Source organism: Mandrillus leucophaeus, unplaced genomic scaffold (assembly GCF_000951045.1).
Source record: "Mandrillus leucophaeus isolate KB7577 unplaced genomic scaffold, Mleu.le_1.0 Scaffold173, whole genome shotgun sequence".
NCBI classification, from domain to species: Eukaryota; Metazoa; Chordata; class Mammalia; order Primates; family Cercopithecidae; genus Mandrillus; species Mandrillus leucophaeus.
The window spans coordinates 4,489,053-4,506,855 of NW_012101732.1; the positions used below are offsets into that span (position 1 = coordinate 4,489,053).

General features: G+C 43.1%; 1 protein-coding gene across 1 annotated transcript in view; it reads right to left on the reverse strand.

Annotated features, from left to right (window-relative positions):
- TG (thyroglobulin) overlaps positions 1–17,803 on the reverse strand; it is a 287,674-nt gene that overhangs the window by 217,168 nt on the left and 52,703 nt on the right. The window contains exons 21-24 of the mRNA XM_011977089.1: positions 16,709–16,858; positions 12,754–12,924; positions 7,089–7,205; positions 2,455–2,570 (exon numbers count right to left, since the gene is read on the reverse strand). Of these exons, the coding sequence (XP_011832479.1) occupies positions 2,455–2,570; positions 7,089–7,205; positions 12,754–12,924; positions 16,709–16,858 (554 nt within the window). The remainder of the gene's footprint in view (positions 1–2,454; positions 2,571–7,088; positions 7,206–12,753; positions 12,925–16,708; positions 16,859–17,803) is intronic.

Sequence of the window (17,803 nt, forward strand, 5' to 3'; positions counted from 1 at the left end):
AAAAAAAAAAAAAAAAAAAAAAAAAGTTTGCCAAATGGAAACAAGACAGGGTTGATTTTAAGCAGAGGAAACAGCAGACACAGAGACCCAGAATTTCATGAGTGTTTTCAGAACTAGGTTCAATAATTCAGTAATTTTTGGACTGTCAGTTACGAGGGGGGAGTGATGGGAGAGGAGAGAGAGGCAGGAGCTGGCTATGAAAGACCTTATAGACACTTAGTTTCTATCCAGGGAGTATGTAGAGGAAGGTTCTTAAGCTTGGAGATGCTGAAGTCAGACTTTCAGAGATCTTGTCATTCTCAGCCCTCTCTGATCTCTCTTTCTGACTTATTTCCAGCAGTCTTGCTATGTGGATGAGGTAGGATAAATTGGTGTGTTTTGTTCCCAGTATTTTGCCTTCCCCCTCAAGGTTGCCAAATTTTGAGTTTTCTGTGGGAATTTTTGGAGGACAGGGGCTATAGCAAGGCTATTTGAAGGCAACAACTCTTCTTGCTTTGCAGAAAGCCTGAACTCACTGAAGAGGCAATGGCCTGGGGAGAGGAGGAAGGAAGAGCCTTGGAGAGCAAAAAGAAAGAAGAGATTCCCGCAGACCTGCAAAGAGCTCGAGACGAGGTCCTGTGTAGCAAGAGACCTTGCCCTTCTGTGGCCATGCCAGGTGGGGCAGGGGACGAAAAGATGCCAGATGGACCTGAGGGGGCTAAACCCAACGTGCTGTGGCTCCAGCACTGGTAGAGCCCTCTCCACACCCCAAGTCTGGCCCAGAAGCAGAGGAGCTGGGAGGACTTTGGGCCCTGGCATTGGGAAGTGTGGCCAATCACTGAGGACAAAGCACCAAGGCCCTCCCATTGCCACCCCACCCCAACACCTTAGGACCAAGAGCCCACAGCCCTGGAGAGAAGCCTTAAAAATGCTTGAGATGGAATTTTCTGCAGACTTGATGGGGGATGATAATATTAACAGCAACAATGATCATACAACAATGGTCAATGAGCCTTCACTTTGTGACCAAACTCTTCTGTGAGCCTTTTCATGTAGGACCTTATTCAATCCTCAAAACAATCCAGTGATGTGGGTGCCATTATTATCCCTATAACATATGGGGAATCTGAGGCTCCAAAGCACTAAATAGCAACAAGCAAGTAGCAGGACTGGAGGATTTGAACCCAAGACCTTTCCCTTCCTCTTCCCTGTATCTTGTAGCTACAGAACCTAGCTCAGGAGCCCTAAAATTCAGGGGTCCACCCTCTATACCCTTCTGCAATGTCACTTATGAAGACACTCTCACATGTAAGCACATGGATACAGGGACATGAAATGCATCAGCACTGGTGATGTTGCAAAACTGCTATACACCTTCACGTCCTCCACTGAGGGAATGCGAAGTAAATTATATACATCCATGAAATGGATTCATATACTCCAAAGAGAAGGATAAGGTTAATTTTCAAGATTCTATATAAAGACGAATATCATGAGAAAATCAAGGTAGAAAAGAATATATGTTATAAAATAATAGCATGCAAACAAATAAAAATACCATTATAAATACATAGAAATTTTCTGGAAGAATTCATGAGAAACCAGAGAGTTAAAAGGAGATCTGCACATGTTTATGAATTAGGAAATTAGGAGACAGGAGATTCCTGCTTTTCACTGGAGGAGGACAGGGGCTAATTATCCTAATTTGATGGTACCACATGAAACTGACAGTACTCTACAAGCTTTGACTCACAGAATAGCAATGTTATGTGGTTCTAATATTTATTCTTTTTCCTTTTTAAACCATAATTATGGGTTTCTTTGTTTGTTTTGTGATAGAGTCTTTGCTCTGCGGCCCAAGCTGGAGTGCAGTGGCGTGATCTCAGCTCGCTGTAACCTCCACCTCCTGGATTCAAGCAATTTTCCTGCCTCAGCCTCCCCAGTAGCTGGGATTACAGGTGTCCACCACCACACACAGCTAACTATTTTCTGTTTTTAGTAGAGACAGGGTTTCTCCATGTTGGCCAGGCTGGTCTCAAACTCCTGACCTTAAGTGATCCACCCACCTCGGCCTCCCAAAGTGCTGGGATTACAGACGTGAGCCACCGTGCCCGGGCAACCACAATTATGTTTTATTTCTACAATGGGAAGGCATGCTGGGGTCTGGACCTCAAGGGGCAGTGGTGTTTAGGGCCCCCTCACATCTGGGCCACGCTGCCTGATGGGGCAGGCGGTTCTCTCCTGACTGACTTGTCAGGAATCCACATGACTCAGGCAGACACCTCTTATTCCACCTTCATCTTGGTTCTGTCCTGGCCTATCGCAGCTTCAACTTGCCAAAGTCCCACTGCTTTGAAGAAATGGAGGTAACAGAGGATCAGCTCTCGACAACCTCATTCCATCACCTGACCTGCCTGCCACCCATTCCTCAGAGCACGTCTGACCTAGAGTGAAGGAGGAGCAGAACCACCTCACCTGGTCAGAAGTCATGCAGGCAACATTGTCACTTGTCCAAGCATAAAAATCACAGGAAATCTCTGGCTCTGTCATGGAAACAGTGAGGAAGCTGCAGGCCTCGTCCTCTGCGCAATCTGAAAGCACCATGGGACAGTCACTCACCTGGCTCTCCTGGGGGATGCTGAGGACAGACCAGACACATCCCCCTGCCCCTGCCCCACATGCCCAAACACACACACACACACACACACACACAGACACGCGGATACACAAATACACACACTCCCTCCAAATATACACAAATATACACACACACGCACACACACCTCCCAACACACAAACACACACAAATATACACCCAAATATACACACAAAAGCCCCCACACACAAGCACACACAAAAATACATAAATACACATTCAAATACACACAAGCACACACACACCCACACAGTTCCAAACACACATACAAATATACACCCAAATAAACACATACTTCCAAATAAACACCCAAACACACACAAATACACACACAAGCATATACACACACAAATACACTCAAACACATGCACGCAAATACATACAAATATGCATTCGAATGCACACACCTCCAAATACACACACACAGACAGAAATATACACCCAAATACACCCCCCAAATATACCCCCACAAGCACACATATAAACACACATTTATCAAGTACATACCATGAACCTCATGCAGTGTTAAGTGTTTTCAGCGTATTGAATCATCGATCCCCCATCTTACCATTAAGGAACTGAAGCACAGCTCCATTCAGGTACTTACTCACCAAGGTCACAAAACTACCAAGTGGCAGAGCTAGGATTTCAATCTAAGTAGCCAGACTTCAGAGCTTGTACAGTTACTAAGCTGTATTTGCCGAAATTAAACCTTTTTTACATTTTAATTGCTTCTACTCTATGAGGAGCCAAGCCTAGGTATCCATTGAGATCACAACTTTGTTCAAGGCTATGTCCCATTTCCATGAGGAGCAGACAGCAGCCCTGCAGGGGATTGAATGCCAGAATAGAATCCCCACTTCCTACAGTGAGTGCCCTCTCAGGATGACAGGAGGCCACGCGCTTAATGAGGGCAGGGACCACGGCTGCTTTTTGTGTACACTGTACGATAGGCATGAAGCATTCAACTGTGTAATATTCATGAATAATGATGGCAATTAATGATTTATCAGGGATAGGAGGGTTTGGTAGAAAATGTAAATCAAGGAGAAAAAGTGTATGCTTACATATTTATCATTACAAATCACTTTCACATATATTATTAATACTGATTTTTGCATTCGGTAAGAGGTCAATTTAGGGATGGGAACACCAAGACTAAGAATCAGCACAGTCTGTGGCTGATGGGGGTAACGCAGTAACTTGAATACCTTTGCAATCCAATTCCTGAGCTCTCCCCAGTGTGTCTGCCCAGCTGAAGGGCAAGGGAAAACCACTGGTATCTGGGATGGAGACGTCTTCCCTTTCTCTAACAGGACATCTCACAAACTGCAGCTCTATTGAGCTGACATCTTGGGTGCAAAGGTGGTCTCCTGGGGGTTTTCATCATCTCTTGATTTTCATCTCGCATTGTATGGCTGTAATGTCTTCATGAACTAGGCACTGAGAGGTGGATGATGTCATTTTACCCACAAACTACCTGGCTTATTCAGAAATCCTCCCAAAATAATTCTTTTTTAAACTTTTTTTTGAGACAGGGTCTGGCTCTGTTGCCCAGGCTGGAGTGCATTAATGCGATCTTGGCTCACCGCAACCTCTGCCTCCTGGACTCAAGCCATCTTCCCACCTCAGCCTCTTAAGCAGCTGGGATTACAGGCATGTACCAGCAGCCTGGCTAATGTTTGTATTATTAGTACTATTATTATTATTATTATTATTATTTTGTAGAGATGCAGTTTCACCATGTTGCCCAGGATGGTCTCCATCCACCTGCCTTGGCTTCCCAAAGTGCTGGCATTACAAGCATGAGCTACTGTGCCCAGCTCCAAAGAAAATAATTCTTACTGGTCCACTGGCTCATAGCTCTAAAGTTCTCCTGTCCCCTTAACCGAACTAACCTAATCTTCACGGCAAGCAGATCCCTACTTCGGGCTCAGGGACAAATTCATTCAAGAGAACAATTAAAGTTCTGGGTCAGTGTTAGAAGGATGAGCACCCTAGAGTCTGTCTGGTTGGTTAAGTGCTGAACTAGAACCAGGGTTCCTACCATGGCCCCAATCATAGCTTCCCCTCATGTCCCCAAAAATCCACATTTCCGCCCTATTCCCCATCATGCTGTTTAGTTCTCTAGATGACTTAGTTTTCTTACCAGTTTTCTTACCTTTCCCCACCAAAAATGATATCCACCCCTTCACTGACTCAGTGGCTTTATTTTCCTACCCTTTAAATGGCCCTTTGACCTACCGTAAAACCACCTTGATTTTTCGTTACAGGCTGAATTATGTTTCACACTCAAAATTTGTATCATGTAGTCCTACCCCCAGCACCACAGAATGTGACTGCATTTGGAGTTAGGGTCTTGCAAGAGGTAATTAAGTGCATAATGAGAACATCAGGGTGGGCCCTAAGCCAATAAGACTGGTGTCCTTATGAGAAATAAAGATTAGGATACAGACACATACATAGGGAAGACCAAGCGAAGTCACAGGGAGAAGTGAGTCACCTACAAGCCCAGAAGAGGGGCCTCAGAAGAAACCAACTCTGCCAACACCTTGATCCTGGACTTCCAGCCTCCAGAATTATGAGAAAATTCATTATGTTGTTTAAGTCCCCCAGTCTAGGATATTTTGTCCCAGTAGCCCGAGAAAACTAACACAGTGCTGGATGCCTGGACCTCTACTCAACCTGCAAATACTGCTTGTCTCGGATTGCTCTGCTCTCGTTTGTCTGACAGGATGGCATCTTGCTGGCCTTCCTTGATGCGGCTCTCTTTTTCAAACTGTTGTCTGTTTCCTCTCAGCATATTTTAGACACTGAACTCAGTGGCCCAGTTGGCTAAACCATCTCTGGATATGAACAGATGGACGTGTTTTCCCTGCTTGCCTCACTCCCTAAGATTCTGCATCCTCTTTTGCTTCCCATTCCTATCCCACCAGTTTGCCCTTCTTTTTTTTTTTTTTTTTTTTTTTTAGGGAGTTTCACTCTTGTTGCCCAGGCTGGAGGGCAGTGGCGCGATCTCGGCTCACTGCAACCTCTGCCTCCCAGGTTCAAGCAATTCTCCTGCCTTAGCCTCCCGAGTGGCTGGGATTACAGGCACCCACCACCACACCTGGCTAATTTTTTGTATTTTTAGTAGAGACGGGGTTTCACCATGTTGGCCAGGCTGGTCACAAACTCCTGACCTCGTGATCCGCCTGTCTTGGCCTCCCAAAGTGCTGGGATTACAGGTGTGAGCTGCCACACCCTGTCTGCCCTTCTAACTTAAGCTGTGTCACAGTGTGTGCACAGATGAGCAGGTATATGACAGTCTTTGTTGAGACAAATAACTGCCAAAGCTGTCCCTCAAGTCTACTGTCCTCGTGCTGGTTCCTCACATCTATTCATTTGACCACTTGGTTCTGTCCCTCCATTCCTGTCAATATCTCTCATTCTACAAACATTTTCTTCAGCTTCTACTTCATGCTTTGCACTGTGTTTGTGAAACAAACTATAGTGTGCTCACCATAACCAAAGCTGATATCCAAAACAGATTCACACTCAGAGTGTTAATTACTTAATAACTACATCACATGGGGGTACTGAGGGAGGCATAATGCAGTGGTTAAAAGGGCCACAATAGACACTGGGGACTACTGGGGGGAATACAGGGAGGAGGACAGGGTTGTAAAACTAACCACTGCGACTATGCTCACTACCTGGGTGATGGACTCAATCGTACCCCAAACCTCAGCAGCATACCACATACCCATATAACAAATCTGCACGTATACCCCCTAAATCTAAAATCAAAGATGAGATTATTTTTTAATATTTTTTATTTCAATAGCTTTTAGGATACAAGTAGCTTTGAGTTACGTGGATGAACTGTATAGTGGAGAAGTCTGAGATTTTAGTGCACCCCAAAGATAAAATCATTTAAAACAGAAAAGACTGTAGGCTTTGACGTTGTTACTTTGGGTTTGAATTTAAGCCCTGACCCTTGCTGGCTTTGTGTCATTGAGCAAGTCACTTACACTCTCAAAGCTGCATTTTTCTCTTCTGTAACTCAGGATAGCAATGGCTACTTTATGGGTGGCTTTGGGATTGTGAGCTAATCCTCGTAAACACACATGCTCAATAAATGGCAGCCTTTATTGCCACCTCTCTGGCCCCACTGTTAAAATAGGGAGATATATATCCTGACCTGGACGTGTAGATCCATGCCAAACTAATTTTGTTCATTTCCACCCTTAACACGTGCCATGTGGATAGCATACAGTAGGTACACTGTCAACTCTGCAATTAAGTTATGCATTGAATATACATTCTGGAAATCAATTCATTTATAGTGTTTTTGATAAAGTATGTTTTTAAATTATCATTTTAATAGTTTGATCTGGTTTGTCTCGACAACTCTCAGCAGAGCTTATTTCCACACCTTCTTCTGAGTGCAAATCTCCCCACCACTCCTCACCTGTCAAGCACTGCATCACAGGGAACTCAGAATCAGGAACTTTGGATCTGACAGCCACAGGAGCATTGGCATCGAAGATCACCTTTGATTCTGGAGCCTTCTCAAACTTCTGCATCACTGAAAATAAAGCAGATTTAGTAAATCTGACTCGGAAAGGTGTAGGGCATCTGCAGAGAAGCCATAAAGACTATTAGGTCAGGAAGTCACTACCCATTCGTGGCTTTTGGTAACACAAATGTGCCAGGAAAAGCAATTCCTTTGTAAGGTAGCTCCAACATACTGCCGCATAGCTAATACTTAGAGCTACAACTTACCAGCTCTCCCTGCTTCTACTTCATTGTCATGAAGTGAGGTGGAAACTTAATGTTAGTACTTACAACTCTTTTCTTCTCATTAACATTGATAATATAAACTTACATTTCTCTGTCCCTATCCTTCAGTGCTAATTACATCATATAATTATTTTACTGGCACTTTCTTTCTGTAAAACAACTTGAATTCTTTCTGAAATGAGGTAAGTTATTTTTTAAAAGACATGTGCATATGTATTTAGGTAAATCTGAAGACATGTCATGTGGCTCAGGCATTTTTAAGATTGTTTAAGTGATTTATTAGCATCTGTTTTCCTAGCTACCATCAATACACTTGAGTTCCATTTGATAGGAATAACATAGTCACAGCTCATAAAACTAGACAAGTGAGCAGGAAGAAATACAATTTCTCGGGGTGATGAGACTTGGAACTCATTCTTCACAAAGCAAAAAAAGAAAGCAAAAAAGAAAGGTAACTCTCAAGGAATGAGATTCATCTTCCAAGCCACAAATTTCCAAGAGCGTCAATATCTTGTAGTCTTACAGGTAACTGTCAAAAAGGAAAACTTACGTACAACTCAAAGGCACATGAGTATCAGGTTTTTTGCAAACATAATTATCAACTTATACACAAACACTAATTAGGTACATCCATTGCTTTATTTAAAAAGACTCATATCTATATAGTCATCAAGAAGACTTATATCTAGATTGGTTTTCATCAAGTCAATAAATTCAAAGCCATCCAAAGTGTTCTTTTCTCAGCTTTCATAATAAGTGCAGAAAAAAATGTTTTTTCCTTTTGGGATTGGGTTGAGAGAAGTGAGCATTAATATAAAAGAAATGACATGCTCGGCCAGGCACAGTGGCTCAGGCCTGTGATCCCAGCCTGCTCTTAAGTCTTCAAAAGTGTTGATAAAGAAAAGAATTCTGATTTTACAAACTGGCCCATATATGTCAACTGCTGAAGTTGCCAATTTCATGTGCTTTACCCACACTCAGTCCTTCCTCTCTCATCTCTTTTTTTATTTTTATACTCCTTAGTAGCTCATTTGTAGAGACAGCAAGCTCCAGTCCAGCAAATGCCATGTTATATTCATCACAGTGTCCCTAAGTCTTAATTGGTACAGACCAGATGCTCAAAATATTCTAGGAGACTAAATAAAATTTGAAAGGTCTTTCAGTTTCTAATTAAATTCTGCCAAAAATACAGTACATTTAGCACTTCAGTCAGAGAATCTGCTGGTTTTCAGAAAAGGGACACCTTGGTGATAGAGATCTTCACATTTCAGCATTCTGTGAAGAAGCTCATGGCCGAGCAGAACAGAAACAATCCATGAACCAATTTGCCAATGAATTATGCCAATGGAGTCAGTTTGCAGATTTACACATTCTGTTAGTATAATTTCCCATTTATCCAATTTATACTTAAAGGCTACTTACAAATGTCTTAAGGAAAGCATAAAAGGTTAACATTAAAGCAGAATATATATTAATATTTCTTCATATTTTTTGCATAGTTTATTGTGGCTACTTAGGTTCCCGTCTCCCTCCAGGGCAAAGACAGTATTCTGATAATATTTGAACCCTCACTAGCCAGGATAGTAACAGAGAGACTACTTTCCTGTATATTGAATGGATAGAGGGAGTCAGGGATGGAGAATACGAGGGAAGGAGGGAGAGGCAAACGAATGACTAACAACATCATCACAACACCAGGAAACCAGGAGATAACACTATGATGGCACAGTTCCAACGTCATGCATATACCTGAGTTCAGGCACTTGACGTGGTATATGAAATCTTCAGCATAGGTCGACAAAGATCAGAATTAGGAAAATGAACCTAAAGTTAAAGGCAAGATGAACTGGAAATATTTCCAGTGAGCAAGGTGGAAATATTTCTACTAACTCTGCCAGTAAACAAAGGAAACAGAAGATCAAAGGGAGTGCCAGGAAGCTGCAGCAGGAGAGATTTCAGAGAGAGAGAGGCAGCAGGCAGTCAGGGAGAGGCACCAACTTGGGAGTGAGCCCTCAGCTCAAGTTCTGATGCCACCACCAACTCTGTGTCCTTGGACACCTTGCAACCTCTGAGAGTTTCAGTTTCCTGGCTGTGAGGACTAAATAACACAGCATGGAATGGTATATGGTAGATGGTATACAGTAATCACTTAGTCAGTACTAAGCCCCTCTGCCCCCCTGCAGAACATCTTCCCTAAGTCTCAGAGCTTGTAAAACTGACCACAGGAATTGAGGTGGTAGAAGAATCTCCTTCCCTGAAGACCTTAGGAAATCGTTTCAAAGAATCCCAGACAACCAGAGCAACTTGTTCATTCTGTCAAACAGTACCTATGGCCCCGGAATAGAACAAGAAATAAGACACAATTCTAGCACCAAAGGAAAATACCGTCTAACGAGGTTAGAGCCCAGAGGGGAGGCTGGGATACTGCAAATGGTGCTTTATCCCAAGAGCAATGAAGAACTACTGAAGAGTTTTAAGGGGCATTGCATAAGCAGAATCTCCTTTTAAATAACAGCACTAGAAGCGTCATAGAATAACTGTTGGACTGAAGCAAGAAGATGAGTTAGGCGGGTATGGCAGTAGTATGCAGGTAACAGCAGAGGTCTGAACAAAGGAAGTGGCAAGAGGACTGAGGGAGGAGCAAATTCCTCTCAGGTAGGTACCTGCTTGGGGAGGTATAAGTCCCTTGCTTAAGACCTAGCCTCAAGGACAAAAGCCTTAAAAATTTTACTCCCAAAGAGAAAGTTCTTCTCAAAGGCAATTCTGAGAAGAGACGTGTTGACATCCCAGTGAGAGCCCAGCTTATTAACATAGAAATCCCCTGGCATATCCAGAAAGGGAAACTTAAGCTCAGAGCTTTGCATAAGAAGCCAAAGATGCTGAAGTTCTATTTGGAGGCTATTCAGAAGCCAGTGCCTCAGGGAAGCATTATCAAAGTTGTCAAAGCTGAGCTGTGACTCCTGAGCAATTCTGGTGCCACTGATTAAACCATCCTCTCTGCCCTGAACAATGGGCAGAATACACCATGAAATGCCCTACAAACTGCATAAGACGATCCTCAAGGCCAAGCCATTGACAGAGATGCAAAGAGAGCTCAGAGCACTTAAGACAATAATCCCAGGACTGACGGTGATCACCAGGGCTGCAGGGCAAGTTGTTTCCTCTAAGGACACAGTCTCCTTCATTTGTGAAGCATCTGGCTAACTGATCTCTCCAAGTACTTTCCTGTAGTACTTCCCCTGTTTTTTCTGCCCAAGAAGAGGGATGTTGGGAAAAAAATAAGACTTTCATTGGATTTGCAATTTATTCAAGAATACACACACACAGACACACACACACACACACACACACACACACACCCCCTTCTTAGGACTTGCTAGCTCTTCACTAGAGAAGGGAAATTATTGCTCTGAGAATTAGAAAATGAAAATTTCTCACTTGGATTTTCACTAATATTTTATCCTATGAGCTGTACCAGCTTCCCTGAAGGACAGACTATGCATGCATATGTGTGTGCATGTGAGGATATGTTTATTGAGGAAGCAGGTAAATCTAGGTGGAAATAGATTGGTGGAATGAAGAATACAAAGGTTTGGTAGTTTGACATACACTGATTCAAATTCTAGGTATATTCTATCCTAACTATGGAACCAAGAGAAGTGCTTAGACATTTTTGTCTCAGTTTCCTCAGCTAAAATATTGGCAATAATACCTACCTTTTAGGACTACCATGGATTCAAATTTGATAAACCCATAAAATGCCTGGCACACAGTAAAGCCATGTATGTTAGGCCCTCGCCTTACACAGAAATACTAAGAGACTGGCTTGCTCAGGCTTGTCAAGTGTGCAAAGGTCAGCCACAAGACCTCAAGCAGAGGCAGGTGGCTCCAGGGAAAGGTGGAACAGGATCATAAAGATTGAGAAGATGCCAGGAATAAGGGACCTTGCAGACTGTTTCAGCCTCCCTCCAAGTTTAATAGACAGGGAAACAGGGCAAATACTGTTTCTGAGCCTTACTCGGAGACATTTATTACCACTGGTAGGTATCCCATTCCTAAAGCACTCAACACCCTTACAAGGGTGGAAACTGATGTCTCCATTTTATGGATGAAGAAACTGCTGAGGGTGAGTGACTTGCCTAAGACAGCCAGTAAAGGCACCATTGGGATTAAACTACTTCTGATCCCACAGGACATACTTTTCCCTTCTGTCCCTCTGGTTCCCATCACATTATGTATTGTAGAATATCTGATGGTTCACCTGGGACTTTCCCACCCAGCATCTCACTGAGGAACTATACATGGCACAAGGTAGAGCTCAATACATATTTGTTGACATTATAGGTTGATGTTGAAAGTTACTGGGGAGACTAAGGTTCCGAGGGATTGAGCAACCTGCTCTAGATCACCCAACAATTAAGATACGGAACAAGACCTGGCACACACGTCTTCTACAACAGGAGTCCCCAACCCCTGCGCCATAGAAAGGTACCAGTCCATGGCCTGTTAGGAACTGGGCCACGCAGCAGGAGGTGAGCACTGGGAGAGCGAGCATTACCACCTGAGCTCAGCCTCCTGTCAGATCAGTGACAGCATTAGATTCTGAGAGGAGCGCAAACCCTATTGTGAACTGTGTATGTGAGGGATCTAGGTTGCGTGCCCCTTTGAGAATCTAATGCCCAGTGATCTGTCACTGTCTCCCATCACCCCCAGATGGGACCTTCTAGTTGCAGGGAAAAAAACTCAGGGCTCCCACTGATTCTACATTATGGTGAGTTGTATAATTATTTCATTATATATTACAATGTAATCATAATATTAATAAAATGCACAATAGATGTAATGTGTTTGAATCCTCCTGAAACCATCCCACCCTGCCACCCCTGGTCTGTGGAAAAATTGTCTTCCATGAAACTGATCCTTGAAACCAAAAAGGTTGGGGACTGCTGCTCTACAACGTCCTACTGAGGAAAAAATGCTGACTAGATTAGTGAAGGCAAGCTGCCTAGAAGAATAGAAGCTTCCACAGATCTTTTAATATAAAAATTCATCTCTTGTGCATGCTGAAGTACTTAGAAGTAAGGGTTCCTGATATCTGGAATTTACATAGCAAATGATTCAAAAACAGAGATAGTGAAATGTTAACAATTTTTGGATCTAGGTGATGGGTATTTGTTCATCCTATGGTTCATCCAACTTCTACACAGATCAAAATTTTTCAAAATGAAAAGTTGGAGACAAATGCACCTCCAGCTTCTCTCCCTTTCTAAAAAGCCCTTGAGACCACTCCCCAGTCCCCAGGAACCATGACTGATTTCACCTCCAGCACCTACTCAAACACTGTGAGTCTTCAAGTGGGGCCTCTGTTTCCGACCATGGCAGCCTCCACCCCTCGCCATCCACACAGAAGGCCTTCCCAGTGCCCCTGTTCCTCTGGCTGGCTCGGTACTCGCCGTTCTGGTCACACTGCAGGCCTGCTTCGTTCCTCTGACAGTCAGTGACACCTAGAACCAATAGATTGACACAGTCATCAATGATGGGCCTCTGGAATCCCCCCACTCCTACTCCCAGGCTCTGGGTCATTGACAAGGTGTCCAAGTCACACATCTAACTCAGACATTCCAGCTTAAAACTCTTCAGTGTCCCCACTGTTCTGATTGATAAGGCCCCTATAATTTGGCCACCACCCACCCTAAGTTCTGCACACACACCCCATGCTTCACGAACCACCTGCTTCATTCCATGCCCTGAATACACCAATCTAATCTCTCTGATACCATGTGCTCCAACACAGACTTTGCTCATCTGGGCCGTCTCCTGGCTCACAGCTCTCCCAATCTTTGCTGCGTGAACTCTCCACCGTTCACCTGTTTTCATCCTAACTCTCATTGTCTCAGGAAAGCCTTCCTGCTATGGTCTAAATGTATGGGTGCCACCTGCCAAAATTCACATGTGGAAACCCAGAGCCCAGTGCAACGGTATTAGCAGGTGGTGCCTTTGGGAGATGACTAGATCATGAAAGTGGAACACTCATGACTGAGATTCGTACACTTTAAAAGAGGCCCAAGGGAGCTCGTTTGTTCCTTCCAGCATGTGAGGACACAGTGAGAAGGTGCCATCTGTGATACCTTTATCAGACACCAAATCTGTTGACACCTTGATCTTGGACTTTCCTGCCTCCAGAACTGTGAGAAATAAATTTCTGCTGTTCATAAGTCACCCAGTTTATGGTATTTTCTTACAGCAGCCCAAATGGACTAAGACATCTCTGGATGTCCCAGTTTAGTCAGGCCCATATGTTACGTGCTATCACAGGGACCCACCCTCTCCTTCACAGCAGGGCACACTGTTACAATTCTCATTTATCTGTGTGAATGAATGATTGATGGCTGTCTGCCTCCTACTCGTTAGACATTCCAGAAAGGCAGAGACCACGTATGGTTTTGCTCACCATTGTATCCAAATGCCTTGCTCAATGTCTGACCCACAAAACAAGCTTCCTCCTAAAGTCAATAAATGCTAGTCAGATCCATGGATGAATAACTCTATATCCATGTTCAAGCTGTTTCTTCTTCCTAGAAGACCTTTCCCCACTGGGCCCCCTAGCTAATCTCCCCTTGTCTTTCAAGACCTCTCACAAGCTGCCGTAAGAGTAACTAACATGTACCTCCACTATACTACTCATTACATCACATGGATATGCTTATACATTTCTTTTCCTTGCCAGACTCTAAACTCCTTGAGGACAGGGACTTTATCATTACTTGTTTTATTTAATATATACCTACTACACTCTTGGCAGAAAGCAGGTACTCAATAATTTTTGGATGAATGAAATTAAAAGGGAATACCTTCATTTGGTTCTCCAGGTCTGGCAAGTAGGTGAAAGACAATATTTTACGGCAGCCCAGAGATTTCATAACATCTGAGTTTCTATATTTCCAGACTATTGGTTATGTGATTCACCATTGACTAATAACAGCTTTTTTTGTGGGAGGTTACAAAGGCTATTTTTAAATAGAATATTTTGCATGCTATACATGAATTAATACATCAATAAACAAACAAGTAAATGAAGAGCTGCTTCTGCTGAAGAGTTATCAGCAGAACCTCAAACATGGTCCAGTGAACCAGCTAAGTTACAAAATGTAGGAGAAAAGTATGAGTAAGATCAATAATAGAGACATGAACTATATAGAGGAGTTGGGATTCTAAAAGCTAACCTAACACCAAAAGGAAGTCAAAGAAATATTGTAATCTCCTGGCATTATTTAAAACTTGGCAGACTCTTCTGCCCTGTGCTTCTCTTCAGTACAATTCCATTTAAGAACACAGGCCTGGTAATTCAATGCAAGTTAATGAGTCATAGAGAAGTTTCTTAGGTATGAACAGATCCTTGGCACAGACTCCAACCTTGATCCTAGAGAACCATTCACTAAAATCTATTTCACTGCTCAGGGAAGGTGTTTGGGAGAATGGCAATGATTCAACACAGCCCTCTACTACTGCATGAAAATGCAGTCAATGTTCACCCCCAAAATGGGTGGGGAATAAATGCTTATTGTTTATGCTAAACGTTTTGATTTCACTTTGCTACAGACTGATTGTTTATGTCCTTCTCCTACCAAATTTATATACTGAAGCTCTAATCCCCAGTGTGATGGTATTTTGAGGTGAGGCTTTTGGAAAGTAATTAGGTTTAGATGAGGCCATGAGGGTGCAGCATGTGGTTAATGCCGTTATTAGAAAGAGAAGAATAGGAGATTTTTCTGTCTCTTCCTCTGTGTATGTACTAAGCAAAGGCCATGTGAGAACATAAACAGGAAGAGAGCCTTCAACAAGAACCCAATCATATGGGCACCCTGACCTCAGACTTCCAGCCTGTAGAACTGTGTGAAATAAATGTGTTGTTTAGGCAACCCAATGTAGGGTAATTTGCAATAGCAGCCTAACCTAAGACACCCTTTATTACCACTCTGTGAGTGAGGTATCATTGACTCCATCTGATACATGAGGGAGCTGATATTCAGAAGAGGAAGGTGGCTTGGCCTAGGTCACAGTGCCCAGTGGTGATCAAACCTGGTCTGGCTGGCGCAAGCCTCAACCTGCATCCTCTATTCCCTGACATTTCTGTCATATCCCCTCTGTAAACAAGGCTCAGCACACTACATTAATCTTCTTTTAAGAAAGTGCTTCTCGGGTATTTTGATAGCACTTCAAGTCATCTCAAACTACAAGTACTCAAGTCACTGTGCACAAACTGAGGGTGATGCTCAGATGTCAAAGACACTCTATTTTCCCAGTGAAGAGTTTATTCTCCAGGAAGAATGCCTGACTCCCAGCCCATAAAATTCCTTTTACTTTTCTTTTATTGGAATTACTGTTCTATTACCACTGCTTTCCTGACCAAGAAACTGCCCTGAGCAAAGTATCTTGATCTTTTCTGATGACTTGTTTAAAAATTCTAGAAATCATTTAGATTGTAAGCACAACAGTTTCCCTCACATTGACACAGTTTCAGACTAACAAGAATAGATGCAAGTTATGGGTCTTTGCTAGGAAAAAAAAAAAAACCCAACAATACCCAGGGGACTATTAAGTAAATAGGTCGAGTGAAATCACGTGACATATGGGAAGGCCACACGTACATACAGTCCTGGCAAATTCATGCAACAGAAAAGGAAGATGAGCTACATAGCAGTAATGACTATAGGTGGAAAATATCTTCCATTTTTCAATCTGATAAGGTTGACTTACAAAAATCAGAAGTTTCAGAATCAGATAAAACCAAGATCAAAGACCAGTTACATCATCCATTAGCTGAGTGACTTTGACTAAGTTTCTTTTCTTGGAGGCTTAGCTCTCTTATCTGTAAAAGTTGGGCTACTAATACTGGAAGAGGTATTGGGAGTATCGAATGAGGCAACACAGGTAAAATGCCCCACCCAGAGCCTGGCAGTGGGTAAGTATTCAAAGACGGTGACCCCTTTGATTACTATGTTGTGTACCCAATAGTTCTCACAGCTGGGTAATTTTGCTCTCCCTGCCACTTCCACCCAAGAGACATTTGGCAATGTCTGGAGACATGTTTGACTGTCACAATTTAGGGAGGGGTGCTACTGGCATCTGAGAACTACTGATGCTACTAAATATCCTACCAGGCACAGGCCAACCCTGCACAAAGAATTATCTGTCCCAAAATGTCAATAGTGCAGAGATTGGGAAATCCTGTTGTGTTCCATTTCATTACAGGTCTTCTCTTTCAAAGAAGCACCCCACAGAACTTACAGTGAGTCTGGCTGAAAGCTCCGGCAGAAATGGTCATTCTGCCCGCAGGACATGGGACACAGGCCAAGCTCCCCGCCTGTTCTTGGTAGAATCCGACTGGACAAGGAATGCATTCCTCATCTTGGGAATAGCTTCCTTCAGGACACTTAACTAGAAAAAAACAAACAGAGAAATGATGTTAAAAATCAAGACACATGCTTCACAGTTACAATCCCGGAACACACAGGGTACAGGAAATCCTCAAACCAGTTCAAGAGCTCATTCATTTAACAAACGTCCACTGAGAACCTACTGTGTGTCAGACTCTAAGAAGCAGGGAAGCAGCTGTGAGGAAGTCAGGCGAGCTTCCTGCTGTCCAGGAAGTGACATGCTAGTAGGAGATGAGAGGGTCAGACAGAGATTTCAAATATGGGTAAAATAAAGTGGGGGGTTGTTTTACTTTGTTTCTTGGTTCAGAGTCGTGTTCTTGAGAGTTTGCCAATAACTTCCAGAAGAAGTGAGCTTTTACCCAGTAAAAGGTGGAAGCTAAAATCCCGGCCACTATTGGCAGCACTTAGTCTATCGCCCTGTTACATACATTAATACATCACTCCCATGGAAAGTCTGTATTTCATCCCCATTTCACAGTTGAGAAAGCTGAGCCTCAGACATCCATGCATGACTTCCTAGTATGCTTTTCAGCAAAGGGCAGTGGGAAATTAAAATTATAGAATATGCCAAGCGCAGTGCAGAAGTTTTAATGTGTCTTTCTCACAACCGTATGAGGAAGTTATCATCTCCATATCAGGCTAGAGAGAACTGAGGCTCAAGGTTAAGGCTGGCCAAGCAGTGAGGTGTCAGAGGTGAGATCTGAGCTCCATTCACTTATCTCCAAACCAAAGTCTTTGTTCCTTCCACCAATCCAGCCACCTCCCTCTGGCAGAGAAGTCAGTACCACTGAGTGGGACGTGCTGAGATGGAGCCAATGTTGATTTAGCAACTACTATCTCTGGTCTGCATGTGTAGCTGGCATTTCTGAGTAAATTAGAAACTCGAGCCACATTTTGGAAACTGAACAGTGTGTTTTTTGGTCTGCCCAGAGCAATTAATATCCTC